Source organism: Salmo salar, chromosome 06 (genome assembly GCF_965601325.2).
Source record: "Salmo salar chromosome 06, fSalSal1, whole genome shotgun sequence".
Lineage (NCBI taxonomy): Eukaryota > Metazoa > Chordata > Actinopteri > Salmoniformes > Salmonidae > Salmo > Salmo salar.
In genome coordinates this window covers 70,440,053-70,456,336 of record NC_138296.1, presented here as the reverse complement: position 1 = coordinate 70,456,336, position 16,284 = coordinate 70,440,053, and the positions used below count along the sequence as shown (strand labels likewise).

The following is a 16,284-nucleotide window of genomic DNA, read 5'->3' as shown; positions in this document are numbered from 1 at the left end:
GGGTTTCACTTTCTCCTGCTACTCCAGCAACTCCTTGCACTTGTTCTTTGGTCCCTTGAATCTCCAGCTAGACAACGAGGATAATTCAGCACAAAGGCTATTCTTCTAACTGTCTGTGGCCATAGGGAGAAGTGAAGCCTCAGTTTGTGTGTATAAAGTTTAGTGTACTTTAATAAACGTACAGATTTAGGCCCAACCTAGAGTGTTCTCTTTAGGCCTTGTCTAACTCTGGCAGTAAGTCCTGGCCATCCCTGCGGACTTGGGGAGTGTTAATCGGGTGGGAGATGTCCGTCCTCACTCTGGAGGTGTCAGAGGTATTTGGTTTCCCTTGGTTTCCGAAACGTAGACTCACAGAAGCCACATAGCAATGTCAGCAATGCTGCAAGATGAGAGCGATACTACCCCCCCCCCCCCCCCATTACCACATGCAGGGGTAACTGCAATGCACAATGGGGTTGTAACATTATCTGACGGATGGTTCCTGCCTGATTTCAGCTTTCACGATTGCCTATTAGGTCACCGTAAATGTGCTTCCAAATCAAAACGAGTTGGATCATGTTTAATTTATAGCAGGAAACCTTTTGTGCAGTGCATGTTTTTTCTCTCAGCTGTTTGAAGTTTTATGTCCATGGAATGTGCAAGAGGGAGCGGCTTTGGCTCTTTACCTTGGGCATTTGTGCTGCATTTTGTTTAAGCGTAGGCCTAAATGTATTCTGCATCTGTGCAAACCTGAACGTGTATCTTTTGTAAGGGATCCTTCAGTTGTCCTACAGTATTTTCTGTCACCCTAGTACTTTCAATATTGCTTTGACCCTTGCATTTAGGAAGTACAAGCTCCAATAGAGCAGGCTATTGCAAAACTTTATCACATTTCCATTGGTGCGCCAAATTATAACAGGGAACATGAAACAGAAAACCCGTTCTTACAACTGTCTTACTCCAAGTCCATTCCTGGAAGTGTTTAGAAACCTCTCTCTCCTTTTTTTTCTTTCATTGTTGGCTGACCCCGTCAGTTTGATGAACTGTGGGTGATCAGTGCTGGGACCAGTATGCTTTGATTACAGCTTCATCCCGTTACTGTGCCCTTTGATGTGGTTTCCCTGCAGTCCAGGGCCACAGTGGCCGCCAGCCAGCCTCTTGTTATTTCAAAGGGGGCATCCTCGCTCGACTCGGATGGCCAGGGCTGACCAGGCAGATGACCACCACAGGCATGGCTGGATATTGATACACCAGGCTTTAGTGTGATAATCCTAGCCACTCATGAGGTTTAATGGGGCTATAGGCTCTGCACTTCAACCATAAAGCGTTTATTCACACTGAGCTAACTAGCCCGTAATGCAGTGGTTCCCAAACTTTTTCACTCAGCCCCCCCTTCCAGCATTGGCGAACATCCCCCGCTCCCCCGCGCACAGCACTGTTCATGACACAAACTGTTTACACCCCTCGTTGATGGAGAGAATTGAGCAGATTTCAAGCTTATTTTCTGCAACTCTACACATTTTGTCATTGGGTGCAAAGAACATTTAGCAGTTTTGAAGCAAATTTTCTTACCATTTTATACATTTTGCCATGTCTAATGTGTATTCCTGTGATATTTGAGTGACTAAAAAATTACAACATGGACATTTCTGACAAGTTATGTCTCTCTAAGATATGTAATGACTGACATGACAAGAGGAACTGATGATGCACTACCCAATTTCTAAATGACACCCTGTGCATTCTACTATTACAACTTTGAAGAGTAAGTTTAAAGCCGGACTGAGGTCCCCCTGCGCCCCACAGGTTGGGAACCACTGCTGTAATGTACACTCAACTGTATATGAATAGGTAATAATCATGTTTGGTCACACGCACAGGCTTTGTTGTTGAGTGGGACTTTCTTGGTACTGTGTGATGTAATTTATTCAAATTGCTTGTTATTATTTTCTTTGTGTCTACAGTAACCTACATAATGTAGTGTAGGCCTACTGTATTTTTGCTTTGCAAGTAGGCTTACGTTAGGCTATATTGTTTTTGTTGGCTAGTAATCACTTAAACAGGGTGTTTATCGAAAGATTTGTGTTGGATGTTCTGCTAGGTTAACATTAGTATAGCTCATTGAAACTACAGATGTACATAACAAACCACAATGTAGGCCTATACAGCAGTTAGGACTCAATGAAAGTTGACCTGAAAGTTTGCTGCTGGTAAAGAATGGTAAACACAACTGTTCTAAACAAAGAAAACCTAGGTACTTTCCTTGGAGCCAGCACCCTACTGCAGTGCATATTATGGTGTGCTATATGAACTGTGTCCTGATGCTGGCGGACAGCTGAAATGAAAGCCAGGTATAGCCTCTCCCTTTCCATGATTCCATGTGAGGAATAACCCACCCCGCTGAGCAGAATGCTCTGAGCACAGAAAGTGTCCAAAGATTTTCCAACAGTCCGGAAGACGAGCTCTTTCCATTTTTCATCTTTTCAATGTGGGAAAGATTGTGATATTGCATGGTGGTGTAATGGAGACATGCAACATGGGCACAAAATGTTCTTGAAATAGTCCAAAGGATATGGTAAACATTTTATTGTGTGGCGGCGGCCCAACTGTTGGTTGGGTATGGTTTTATCAGAAAGTCCACAGTGTGTTTTGAATCAAACCACAGTTATTTCAAGGGAATGGGCAGGGCAGAGAGGTCTGACCTAAAGGGAGGTCTGAGCAGAAGGGGAGTATATTTTAGGGAGTTATTACATTATAGGACCCAGCCAAAAGACAGAACACAGCTGGACTGTAATCTTTAATTTGGTGTAGGCCATGACGTGGGTGGAGTCATAATGAAGTGTTTTGAGGTAAAACAAAAAGTTGTATTGATACCAAAACCGTGATTATTTCACGACTTAATTTTATTGGTCAGTTTCATTTGTAAACTTGGTGTTAGGTCATTATTCTCTCTTACACATCCCTCTGGCTGGAAATCCGCGTTATAATGCGCATTACATTTAAAAGTATAATTTCCAATTGAGCCGACATACAGTATGCAGCGTTTATCTTGAATGCAGATAGGCGACAAAGCGCGATCGGATTGAATCCTGGCCTTAGAAACCTCTCAATAATAGTCAGTGATTGTCTGAATAACATCCTAAATAAGCTGCTCAGAAGATTTTCATTTTCCTGTCGTGATTATGAAATAAATCAGACTCATAACACATTGTTTCTAGTCTAGTTTGTTTTGCTGTTTACTAGCTAGTAGCCTCGTCGAAAAACGACGTGATTTTAAAGGTATGGCAACGCGAGACACATGCCGCGTTCAGAACAACTGAGAACTCGGAACTGAGAACTGGGAAATCTCCAACTTCCTACTTCAGTGCATTTGAAATAACTGGGAACTGGAAAAAAGGTGCTGAGATTGAGAAAAATCGATTATAACGGTAATCAAACTCGGAGTTCCAACTCCAGTCCCCCAGTTGTTTTGAACGCGGCATAACTAGCTAGTGATGGTAATACTACTACTGATGATGATGATGATGATGCTGGACCTCCGTTCTTCCAGCTGCTGTGTGCTGCAGAGGCCTTGATTGGGTTAAAAGTCGACAAGCATCATCACGAACATCCTATCAGTGGGCTAGTGCGCAGTCCCACACCCAGACCACCGCCTGCGTTTACGGAGACAGGGTGCATGTATGTGTCATTCCGGCAGTCCGCTTCTCAGTGAGAAACGACCTTCTTTCGCCGCGACGTGTTGCTCTCTTTCTGAGTGTTTTGTTAAACTAGTGGTGGATACTGTAAACGTAATCCGTTTTCGGTTAATACATTCAATTTAGACGAGCACGAACGAAACGCAGGCATCCAGAGCTTGAACACTTCGATAAGGTACCGTATCAAAAATTCGTTAAATGTCTGCTGTGTATCGATCCTCTGAAAAAATACTGTTTTAAAATCCATAATCTTAATGGTTATACATGTATATTTGTGTCTTGTTCCAACTGTTTTGGCTACTAAAGTGGGAGTTTAGGATACGATATAGATAGCGGATTCCTTCTCCGCTGTTACAAGGTATTGGAACGAAATAATGAAAAGTGATGTTTCGCTGAATGGGATGCACCGGTCTTTTGCTGAACGCTGGTGTAGATTCCTATCGGAATGTTTTTTTAGACGCGTTTAGCCTCATCATGTAACCTACATAACTTTAGTTGATCAACATTATATTTGGTAGGCTAATATGGCCATACATCGACATAACAGAAAAGCTTATTCAGTGTGACCGCAGCTTAGTTAAAACGTTAGTGGTCACGCAGCCTACTTTTAAAGTTGAAACAAAACGAAATTTTACAAAAAATCATTTAATATGGTTTCATATCTCATAGTGATGCAACATTGTAGTTTATTTTCTTATTTAATCCTAATGCTCTCTCTGGAGCAATGTATTTTAATACATTATGGCTAATGTATAAAATAGAAAAAATAAATATGCTGCTTGTCTTCATTTCAGCTTCACATTGATTGGTCAAGGCATGATGACGGTATGACACCAAACCAGCTTATTTACCTATTTAACTTGATACAATGCAGTAGCCTTGAGCGAGAACGCCATATAGGTATGTAAAACCCAGCTGTGGAAATGGGCCAAAGTTTCAGGCTTGTCATAAGCTGCTCAGACACTGTTAGAATATGAATGTCAAAGTCCTCAGTCCTCTCAGGCATGTACTTGTAGTTTCCAGGATACATTCTGTTATTAGGCGGAAGTTATTAACTGTCTTGACTGAGTCCTTTTATTAATGATTGTCCTATTAGCTTTAAATAAAGGGATGAGGTACTTTGCCTCCTGCTGCATACCTCGTAGTTGCACAGGTTCACCCCAAATGAATCACAAACTCAACATGAATGCAGAAAAATGCATCCGTTATTCTAAACCTTTGCAGTTTCCACAAACCTCATTGTGTCGGTCGTAAGCATAGTGTGACCGTCAGTTCTTAAAACCAAAATCTGTAACATCCCAGTGTTTGCAGATACACACAAAAAAATGTATATATAAACAGTTTATTAATTAAATAATTGTTAAGGACATGTCGTCAGTGTTCCTTTTTAGGACAGTCGTTCCACACTGTAATATGTCCGTTGTTTCCTGAGGGGTACAGACCCCTGTTTGTGTCAGACTACAGACTGGCCTAGATGTCTCACCTGGATTTCAGCGCTCAGTATTGGAGCCCACACAGCCATCTAAATTCCTGTGGCCGTGGAGCAATGTTAAAGGAAGATGTGTACAGGTAGAGAGAGGGACGCAACTGATTTTTTTAGCCAAGCATAGTCATGTTTTTCATATCACAGTTCATATCACAAAGATCCAGGCTACTCTCTTAAGTCTCTTTTTCATACTTAATCATTTCATTGCCAGCTTTTCAGCTTTTCTATCATTGTTGGTAACTTGTGATTTTTGGGAAACTAAAAACGTAACCTTCATTTCCCCTGCACTGCCTGCTATTCGGAGCCCTTCCGACAGAGCGAGATTGAAGTTCTCCTTCCCCCCCCCCCATTCCCACAGCTCTGACTCGACTGGGCTGTCAGTCTCATGTTACCCCCTACCTTATTCATGTTGAGGCATCGCAGAACACATTCATTCACATTCACTGCATCACGGCTGTTTCCCTGCATGGAGAAAAGATTTTCCTAGAAGGCTATATTATATATCCTAATGGGTGTCGGTTGAACACAATCACATCCAGTTTAGTTTGGCATCAATATATTTGATGTAGCCTACGATTGTGTGTGTGTGTGTACTGTGTTCGTATGCGATCACATGGAGCCAAGCCGAACTTGGAGAAATGGGTCCGTAGTGAGTTTGAGGGAACGTAATTTGCAAGAAGCTGTGTCATGTGTAAAGTTTGTCTTGACAGATGTGAATATTTTAAAATGCAAAATTTCTACAAGGTACGGTAAAGAAAGTAGCCTTTAAAAAAGTTGCATAGTTTATCAAATAGGAAAATAAAGAAGAATAGAAGCCACATTCAGTAGATTTGTTTTTTAAGGCAATATTTATGCGTTATGATATGGTAGTAATAATGTGTTGTGATGTACAGGGGGATTTTCTGCACTGCAGTACATTTCCATCTAGTGCAGTTCCATGTCTATCTCTCGGTCCTAGGCGTGATGTGGATGAAGTAGACCGTACTGCGTGGGAACTAGTGAGAAGTCGTTTTTTTCTCCCCACCTCAGCCTTTAGTTATTGTAGGGAGATGAGGTTCTCTCAGGACTCCCCGTCACATTGACTGAGAGAGATGTATTTATCTGGGTTCACGTCAAATCTGTTTCAGCGGGGGTTGGTGTTTGGTAACCTTCCAACTTAACAACCAACCATAACCGTGCATTACCTGTGAAAGGCAATTCACTACTTAAAAAAAAAAATCTTACTCCAAAATGTCCCAACTGAAGTCATTTTATATTACACATAGCCTGAAAGTATTCTGTAGTAAGAGTCATAGGGGCTGAAATGCTAGCAACTTGAACACTTGAAGACCTCTGTTTTAATCTTATTCTGTTGGAAATGTTTCATACTTTTCATAATGTAGAAATAGCCTATCTCATGCTCCCTGAACAGAGTCTGCCAATTCATACCCTATCGTGTCGTATCCATACCTTATAAATCACACTATTCAGACAAAAATGGCAGTGAGGAAGGTAGAGAAATATGGTAAAGTGACTAATATTTCCCATTTAGCTTTAATTCAGAAAATCAATGAGGATTGATCACTAATTAACTTTGTGTTGCTTGTATCTGTTCCCAGTCTCCTCCTGGCCTAGAAAGAACAAGTTAATTATCTGTTTTCCTGACTGGTCATTGCATTCTGTTTTGATCTGAGTTTTGAGTGTGAACCCTTGTACTGTTTACTGTCTCATTCTCTCCCCTTCGCCCACGCTGCTCCCTGGCTCCAGGCCTCCTTTCCTCTCGTTGCCCCACTCAGCTCAGCTCACCAGCTCTGTGTGAATAGAGTCAATGTTCATCTGAATGTCAACATGACTAGCTACAGTTAAGAGCTAACTATTGGCCTGTCTGCTTTACCTCCCCTTTTCCGTTTATGTTCTGCAGAGGAGTGGCAAACACTGCACCAGGCCGGCAGGAGGAGGGCGATGGCCCTGAGTGACGCCAATGGTGACCTCCTGCTCCTCAGCAATGGCAGCCTGTCACCCAGCGTCACCACGACGGCCAGCGGCCCAGAGGCCAGTGCGAGCCTCAGCAGCACGGAAAGAGGGGACGTCACCGTTGTTTCCACACCCAGAACACAGCAGAGGCAGAGGCACCAACCAAGGCCAACACCACCGCACAAGGAGCCCCAGCAGAGATCCAGAGTGAGTCAGAATGGAGGCATCATCAAGCAGAACGGTTCCCTAAGGGCCCCTTCCTCTTCCTCCACCTCCTCACACCTCACAGACTCTCAAAGGTTGTCCAAGCTCCTGCCCTCCACAACTTCCTTCCCCTCTTCTCCTCCGCTGTCTCCACCTCCCCCGTGCTGCCACCGCTGCCCATTCCATCCCCCCCTGTGCTGCCACGGCAACCAGCAGGAGTGCCACATCTTCCAGACCCATGCCCCTGCCCTGCCCCTTCAACCGGGCTCCTGCTGCCTGCAGGCCTCTCCTCCATCCCTTTGTTTACACCACCGCTGGCAGGAGCACCTCCAGAACCAGCCCAATGTGGCTGGCCTCAGGTACGTGTGTGATGACTGTGTGTTTCTGTGTGTACGCCGGTTCGTGCTTCTCTCTGCCACGGGGTGGCCTTAGGCATATCTCTATTACCCTGCCTCTCCAACAGAAGCCCTTTCATTGCGTTTCCTTGCTGAATGGGTGCTGACTGAATGCTTACTAACATATCACAGTATTTAGGGATAATGTTAGGGGTGCTATGTAGTACCATTATGTACATGGCTGTTTAAGAATATGTACATGCATGTAACTGTAGCCTTGAATTCTTCCCCAGAGGAATGTGTTTTGAGTCAACTGTTTATGTAGGGTGGGTTTTCAGTTTTGATAGTGTGATATCTGAAACATTTTCAACATTTGACATGGTTAAATAGTAATTTTGCATTACACCATGTCAGTCATGTAACTGCTTGCATGCTACAGAATTGGACCCTGTATTGAGAAATCAATACATAGTTAGAACTGCCCTTTTCTCCTAACACATATCTAAATTCAGCTCTATAATCCCTCTGCCTGCCTGTTGACCCATGCCTGATTGTTCTGTTGTGTGGAGGTCAAGGTGATTTCCTAGGGAGATAACCTGTGGTCCCAGGGGTGCCAACCCAGCAGATGCAGGGAGGAGGAGGGGTCAGCCATCCAGGCACCCAGGGAGCACAATACCAGCCCCAGAGCCACCCCCTCTGCACCCCCCAACCCCAATGAAAGAGAGCTTTGAGAGCCCCAGGGGCTGCAGGGCCGCTGTCCCTCCTCAGGCCCCAGCCTGTCCCGTCAATCCACAGGGACTGTCCCCCTGGCCTCTCCCAAGCCTCCGCTCGCTCATCAGCATTGAGGCTCTTCTAGGACAGGTGCTGATGGTCTGGGTGTCCTTTCATGGTCTGGGTGTCCTTTTTCCAAGGCAAACACAATGCAGACAGTACAAACACACAGCTCAGCCAGACGAGATAATCTCTACAAGTATGTCTGGCCGGGGACAGAGGTTTCCTCCATGCAGCATCTCCCTGTTGTCATAACTCAAATCATTTTGCGTATTTTAACCCCTGTAACTGCCATTTCCTGCAATCTAGAACAAACAAAAAATTGCCATTAGGGTGTGGTGTCCGGCCTTAAATTATAACAAATAAAGTAAAATATATATATATGTACACATATATACTTACTGTTCAAAAGTTTGGGGTCACTTAGAAATGTCCTTGTTTTTGAAAGAAAAGCACATTTTATGTCCATTAAAATAACATCAAATTGATCAGAAATACAGTGTAGACATTGTTAATGTTGTAAATGACTAATGTAGCTAGAAACAGCAGATTTTTTTAAATGGAATATCTACATAGGTGTACAGAGGCCCATTATCAGCAACCATCACTCCTGTGTTCCAATGGCACGTTGTGTTAGTTAATCCAAGTTTATCATTTTAAAAGGCTAGTTGATCATTAGAAAACCCTTTTGCAATTATGTTAGCACAGCTGAAAACCATTGTTCTGATTAAAGAAGCAATAAAACTGGCCTTTAGACTAGTTGAGTATCTGGAGTATCAGCATTTATGGGTTCGATTACAGGCTCAAAATGGCCAGAAACAAATAACTTTCTTCTGAAACTTGTCAGTCTATTCTTGTTCTGAGAAATGAAGGCTATTCCATGCGAGAAATTACCAAATAAATCGAAGATCTCGTACAACGCGGTGTACTACTCACTTCACAGAACAGCGCAACCTTGCTCTAACCAGAATAGAAAGAGGAGTGTTAGGCCCCGCCCGGTGCACAACTGAGTAAGAGGACAAGTACATTAGAGTGTCTAGTCTGAGAAACAGACGCCTCACAAGTCCTCAACTGGCAGCTTCATTAAATACTACCCGCAAAACACCAGTCTCAACGTCAACAGTGAGAGGCGACTCCGGGATGCTGAGTTCCTCTCTCCAGTGTCTGTGTTATTTTGCCCATCTTAATCTTTTCTTTTTATTGGCCAGTCTGAGATATGGCTTTTTCTTTGCAACTCTGCCTAGAAGGCCAGCATCCCGGAGTCGCCACTTCACTGTTGACGTTGAGACTGGTGTTTGCCGAACATACACAGTGCATTCGAAAAGTATTCAGACCCCTTGACTTTTATCAGATTTTGTTACGTTACAGCCTAAATGTAAAATGGATTAAATTGTTTCCCCCCCTCTCATCAATCTAAACACAATACACCATAATGACAAAGCAAAAACAGGTTTTTAGAATTTTTCGCAAATATATAAAAATACAAAACTGAAATATCACATTTACATACGTTTCAGACCCTTTCATTAGTTCTTTGTTGAAGCACCTCTGGCAGTGATTACAGCCTCGAGTCTTCTTGGGTATAAAGCTACAAGCTTGCTAGACCTATATTTGGGGAGTTTCTCCCATTCTTCTCTGCAGATCCTCTCAAGCTTTGTCAGGTTGGATGGGGAGCGTTGCTGCACAGCTATTTTCAGGTCTCTCCAGAGATTTTCGATCGGGTTCAAGTCCAGGCTCTGGCTGGTCCACTCAAGGAAATTCAAAGATTTGACCCGAAGCCACTCCTACGTTGTCTTGGCTGTGTGCTTAAGGTCATTGTCCTGTTGGAAGGTAAACCTTCGCCCCAGTCTGTCCTGAGCACTTTGGAGCTTGACTAGTCTCCCAGTCCCTGCCGCTGAAAAACATCCCCACAGCATGATGCTGCCACCACCATACTTCACCGTAGCGATGGTGCCAGGTTTCCTCCAGACGTGACGCTTGGCATTCAGGGCAAAGAGTTTATTCTTGGTTTCATCAGACCAGAGAATCTTGTGTCTCATGGTCTGAGAGTCCTTTAGGTGCCTTTTGGCAAACTCCAAGTGGACTGTCATGTGCCTGATTGGTGGAGTGCTGCAGAGATGGTTGTCCTTCTGGAAGATTCTCCCATCTCCACAGAGGAACTCCGGAGCTCTGTCAGAGTGACTATCGGGTATTTGGTCACCTCCCTGACCAGGCTCTTCTCCCCCGATTGCTCAGTTTGGCCGTGCGGCTAGCTCTAGGAAGAGTCTTGGGGGTTCCAAACTTCTTCCATTTAAGAATAATGAAGGCCACTGTGTTCCTGTCAACCTTCAATGCTGCAGAAATGTTTTGGTACCCTTCCCCAGATCTGTGCCTCGACACAATCCTGTCTCGGAGCTCTACGGACAATGCCTTTGACCCCATGGCTTGGTTTTTGCTCTGACATGCACTGTCAACTGTGGGACCTTATATAGACAGGTGTGTGCCTTTCCAAATCATGTCCAATCAATACAATTTACCACAGGTTGACTCTAATCAAGTTGTAAAAACATCTCAAGGATGATCAATGGATACAGGATGCACCTGAGCTCAATTTCGAGTCTCATAGCAACATTTCGAGTCTCATAGCAAAGAGCTTTAATTTTACGTAGTGGCCAGTCCACAAGGTGACGCATTTAGCAAGTCGTTTTCTCCGCCTTCCTGCAAACCACAGACTGAACTATATTTTACACTGGAGCCATGTAATGCTTTCCTTAATCATTTATTTACTTTGTGTATTTTGTTATTTATCTCCAACTCCACAGCATACAAAATAGAAGATAAATATTGCAGTTGTAATTATTTACTCATGTCAGCTCCTCTTTATAGTTACGGAGAGGTTCATTTGTGTAAGACTATCTTTTCGCCTGGAAATTTCCTACCGAATTGAGTTAGATCCCTGTATCTTCATTAGAGAAATGTCTTCTGTGGCTGTGAGAGATTAGGTATATACTCGTATCAGGTGCCGGTGTGCGCACAGCAAACTCCATCCACGCACATTAGGCAGTTGGGTGGGCAAGGTGTGGCAAAGGATATCATTGCAGCCATTTGGATGCATTCGCTGGCATCTGTGGCTTTCGTAAAAAAAATAAAAAAATATTCCGTGTCTGAATAAAGAGCTGATGTTCCTCAGCCACTGTATTTAGTAAATAGGTCCCTCTTGTTCTGTGATGACAGGTTTGAATTACAGGCCGATGTTGAGTTGCTCTCAGTTCCAATCCCCTGTACAGTAGTATTGTGTCTCCAGAGAGATTGGAGATGGAAAGATAAGAGGGAAGGATAAGCCTGGCTGTCTGGTACACAGTCTCCGAGTCCCTGACTGGCCCCAGACGTTCAGGGCTTTGGGCCTCTCCTTTTACCGTCGTGTTGGAGCACAGTGCGCCAAAGAATCCCTCCTCGCATGGAGGGAGAGGCTTTTTAATGCCTTGGTAATTTGAGGGTACGCAGTCAGACAAGATCGTGTCAAATATCAATTTGATCTCAAAGGCTGTGATCCGTGAGATTAGGCAGGGGATTACGTGTATGATTACAGCACTTGGCCGTTACGCCCTGCTTTATAGAGGCCCCCTCCTCTTCCCCCTCCCGATATAAGGTTGCACTGGAGTTTCTTCCTCAGGCATTTCAGGCCTTTGTGTGTTTGTCCAAGAACTACACATTTAGGAACTACAGTATATAACTCCTGTTGAGATACATGGAAAGTATTAATCCACCCATTGTAAAATTATAGTCTCTCTTTCTGTGTGTATGTGTTTTACTCTGAGAAGTAAATGGACTTATCCTTGAATGTCATGTCCAAAATCCACTATTAAGGAAAAGGCCAGCTCAGCAGATCTGTTGAGAAGATGAAGGATCTCTCTGTCTGGGTCTGGGAAATGCATTAAGATTGGCAGTGCCTGAATGGTAAGATTATCCTTCATGGTGACTTTTTTTTTATTTTTTATGATTTGAGGATCAGGGGGAAACAGTCAGAGCAGAGGATGAGTCTGAGTCTGTGAACTTGAAGTCAGTCAGTCAGTCAGGCGTTTGACTGCAGTTAGCCTCATCTCAATAGGTTTTCAGGTGTTGGTTTCTTCCACGCCTTTAATTGTCTTGATAGAACACTCTCAAGGCACCTTTCAGCTCTTGCTGCTCTCCCAGAGAGAGAGAGAGAACGAGAGAGCTGCATCTACCTGTGCTGCCGAGACTGGCCTGACCTTCCAAGGCTGAACAACCCCCAAAGAGCCCGCTGACACTGAACTATTCAGGGTCATGTCATGTTTGTAACCTCTCCCTTCACACTCCACTCACCCGGGGAAGGGTTTTGCCCATGCGTTGCTTCCTGCTACAGTACATTCATGTTATTGTAGCGGCCACAAGTTTGGATTGGTTTCATGCTTTCTCAGATAGCAGGCATATTTTTATTATCTCACACGTGTTTGATTTTGTACCAAGTACCATTTTTTTTGTTTCCATGGTGTGCAGGAAAACCTATAAAAACATGACACCTCATCCAGCTGGAATGTTTCATCATATTGGATGAATTAAAAAAAATCCTATCAGTTGAATACGCAATTATGACTAGGGGCCATATATGGAAATATATGGAAAATCAAGGCAGAAAAGCCTTGATATGAATGCATAGACCATCTTTTTTTTAAATCACGCCTCAGATATCTTTTACCCAGTGAGAGATCATTTTTGGAGACATTAACTAATATGCCAAGCTGTCTGACAGCTGCAAGCCCCAACCGGCCAGGCGGCCTGAAATTGATCTTTGTGCTATGGATTTCAGGGTGTCAGTTTGACAAGGCTTTGCACATTATCAAGAATAACAACTGTTTGCTATGCCTGCTGCGGTCTGAGGGGGCCTGGAGTCCTGGACCTCGATGTGAACCCCTGTGAAGTAGCGGCAGGGCTCTTCACGCTACCGTTTTATCCATTTGGCCCATTAACCACTGTACAGAGACATCCATCACGCCCAGCCTCAGCCTTGACTGATGAAGAAGCACCCTGGTGTCTCTGGGGAGATCAGGGGAAAGGAGAGATGAGCACTGCCTGCCCCAGGAAGACACAAAATATGAGGGAAGGAGGGAGGGAACCACCCAGTTTGCTTCCAGAGCCTTCCATTGGCTTCTTAGAACAGGTCTGCATCTATGTGGAGTGAGTTAAGCACAGGCAGTAGTCTAGTACACCACAGCACACCCTCCTGATCAACGTGTGTGTGTGTGTGTGTGTGTGTGTGTGTGTGTGTGTGTGTGTGTGTGTGTGTGTGTGTGTGTGTGTGTGTGTGTGTGTGTGTGTGTGTGTGTGTGTGTGTGTGTGTGTGTGTGTGTGTGTGTGTGTGTGTGTGTGTGTGTGTGTGTGGCAAGGATTTAGCCTGCTACATGAGTACAGGGAGGAGCTCCACTGACAGACAGGTCAACACTACCCTGTTTCTGCCCTCAGAGTTGCTATGTTGTACATAGTGTTTTTACCCCATGCATACCTTTACCCAGGATCAACCGAATTGGGCCAAAAAGCTTCTCCCCCCCCCGGGACAATTTATCACCTGCTTTAACACTGAGACACTTCTGCCTGTTGTAAAACTTGAGAAATGGGACCCTACTGGCCTCTTACTTCAGCAGTTAATTTGCTGGTGAAGTTGACAATCTGGGTCTCTTAGAAGCTTGTAAGCCGCTTTTGTTGATTTTAGACGTTTTCACCTGAAGAAACCCAACTTAATGCTCTCATCCACGGGTTAGGGAGTGAGAGGGCTTCGGGGGGGTGAGAGTGATTCGGGGGGGAGGGGCAGCTGACTCCCGTACATGCATGGAAAATAACAGGAGGGGTGAGCTCCCAGTGCCCCTGCTCCAGACTGCTCCAGTCCATGCTCTATACTGTATGGCCCCTGAGCATGGGGCAAAGCAAAGCCCATAAAGGTACCCACCCAAGCCATACTATCCTATAAACCAGGATCAAAGCTGGATCTGAACAGCACTCTGTCATAACTTCAAATTTGGTTGCTCTTTTTTCTTTCTTCTTCTGGTAGAGAGAGCAGTTAGTGAGGCTTTATTACTGGTCTTCTTCTGGTAGAGAGAGCAGTTAGTGAGGCTTCATTTCTGGTCTTCTGGTAGAGAGAGCAGTTAGTGAGGCTTCATTACTGGTCTTCTGGTAGAGAGAGCAGTTAGTGAGGCTTCATTACTGGTCTTCTGGTAGAGAGAGCAGTTAGTGAGGCTTTATTACTGGTCTTCTGGTAGAGAGAGCAGTTAGTGAGGCTTCATTACTGGTCTTCTGGTAGAGAGAGCAGTTAGTGAGGCTTCATTACTGGTCTTCTTCTGGTAGAGAGAGCAGTTAGTGAGGCTTCATTACTGGTCTTCTGGTAGAGAGAGCAGTTAGTGAGGCTTCATTACTGGTCTTCTTCTGGTAGAGAGAGCAGTTAGTGAGGCTTCATTACTGGTCCTCCCACGGCTGACTCGGCTCCCTGGGGATTAGGCCTAATGGAAGATTTGATAACTTTTGTAATGCTTTATAAATAGTTACTAGCATGTAGTGTGATCCCGTATAATGCCCTTTTAACAGCCTGTCCTAATGGTATTTAAGTTGAGGCACAATCCCTCAATCATGTATGTGCAGAATTGCATTGTATATTTAGTTTATAATGGTTCAAAACCAGTCTTGAGAATACACTGTACTATTCTTCCTGGATTCAATTAATATTCAAACATTTAACATAACAATGCATGCAGCTTGATGTACTAACGTCATTCTGATATACTGTAGATGTGAAGGTTCTTATGAATCACTTCGTTTTTTTCTCTTAGTTTCTTCAGCCTCTGCGCACTTGGTGAACATAGCTAATGGTTGGAATTTTCCAGCTCGGCCACCCCCCCCATCCTCACACTCACTCTCTCAGCTCAGGGAGGACAGGTCAGACTTCATTACTGGCCTCTAACTGACGCTCAGCCCCAACAGCCGCTGGCCCTGGTCTGCAACTCACCAGACGGCTGTGTCACCAGACACTTCCAAGATGTCACAGCGCCGTCTCGCCAAACCCTCTTTGTCAAGAGCTGCGGTTAGAGCTGGAGAGCCTTCAGACACTGTGGCCTTAGATGGCCCGGAGAGAGCAGAGAACATGGATAGAATAGTATAAAGAGGAGGTGGGAGGGATGAACATGTATCTCTTTACACAAAAGATACCCTGATATCTCTGTGAGATCAGTCCCAGGACAACAAACGGGCGTGCTGGATCAAAGAGACCCAGGCAGGAGCTAGAGGCACTGCTGTGCTTGAAACTGGATATTGTAGGTAAACAAAGAGGAATATGTGGTGCTTGGGCTGGGCTTTTTACATGAGTTTACCTTTCTGTCTAGACATGTATGCACCTGATCACGTATCAAGTCTTAATGGAGGGCGTATCTTGAAATTGGGCCAAATGATGAGTAAATAAGAATTTGCCTAGTTAAATAAAAAATGTAATAAAAAAATGAGGGGGAGGTTTCTCTCAAAATGGCCGCCACTACAGGCAGGGAACTCTAGCCTGGTTACCATTCTGTTTAACTGCTCTAGCCAGCATGACAACTGCAACAGAGTTGGCTAATGCAGCAACAGTGTGTCAACTAGGGGTGGGCAGCTCATGTCAATCATGCGAAACTCCCAGATCTCGTACCAAGCAGCTTCCAGGACTTAATAAGTTGTTGGACGTCTTCATAAAGGCACTGGGAGAGGAGTTGATGGGTCAGCACAGCTGCTTGCCATTGGTTCCGCTCCTTGACTTTGTGCAGTAGAGAAATCCCGGTCATGCAAGAAGCAAATGGTAACACAGCCTCCCGTCTTGCAGAAGCCCGGTCCTCAAGGTCTGAATGCGGAT

The 16,284-nt window shown here is 44.4% G+C and overlaps 1 protein-coding gene across 3 annotated transcripts in view; it reads left to right on the top strand.

Moving 5' to 3' along the window:
• Positions 1-16,284, top strand: part of LOC106607884 (protein dispatched homolog 1) — a 75,555-nt gene that overhangs the window by 40,198 nt on the left and 19,073 nt on the right. For 2 of the 3 annotated variants that reach the window (XM_014205349.3, XM_014205350.3), the window contains exon 4: positions 7,061-7,676. In XM_014205349.3, the coding sequence (XP_014060824.3) occupies positions 7,102-7,676 (575 nt within the window). In that variant the 5' untranslated portion in view covers positions 7,061-7,101. Of the gene's footprint in view, positions 1-3,606; positions 3,850-7,060; positions 7,677-16,284 lie in introns of those variants that run through there. The other variant, XM_014205348.3, reaches the window with a different exon arrangement.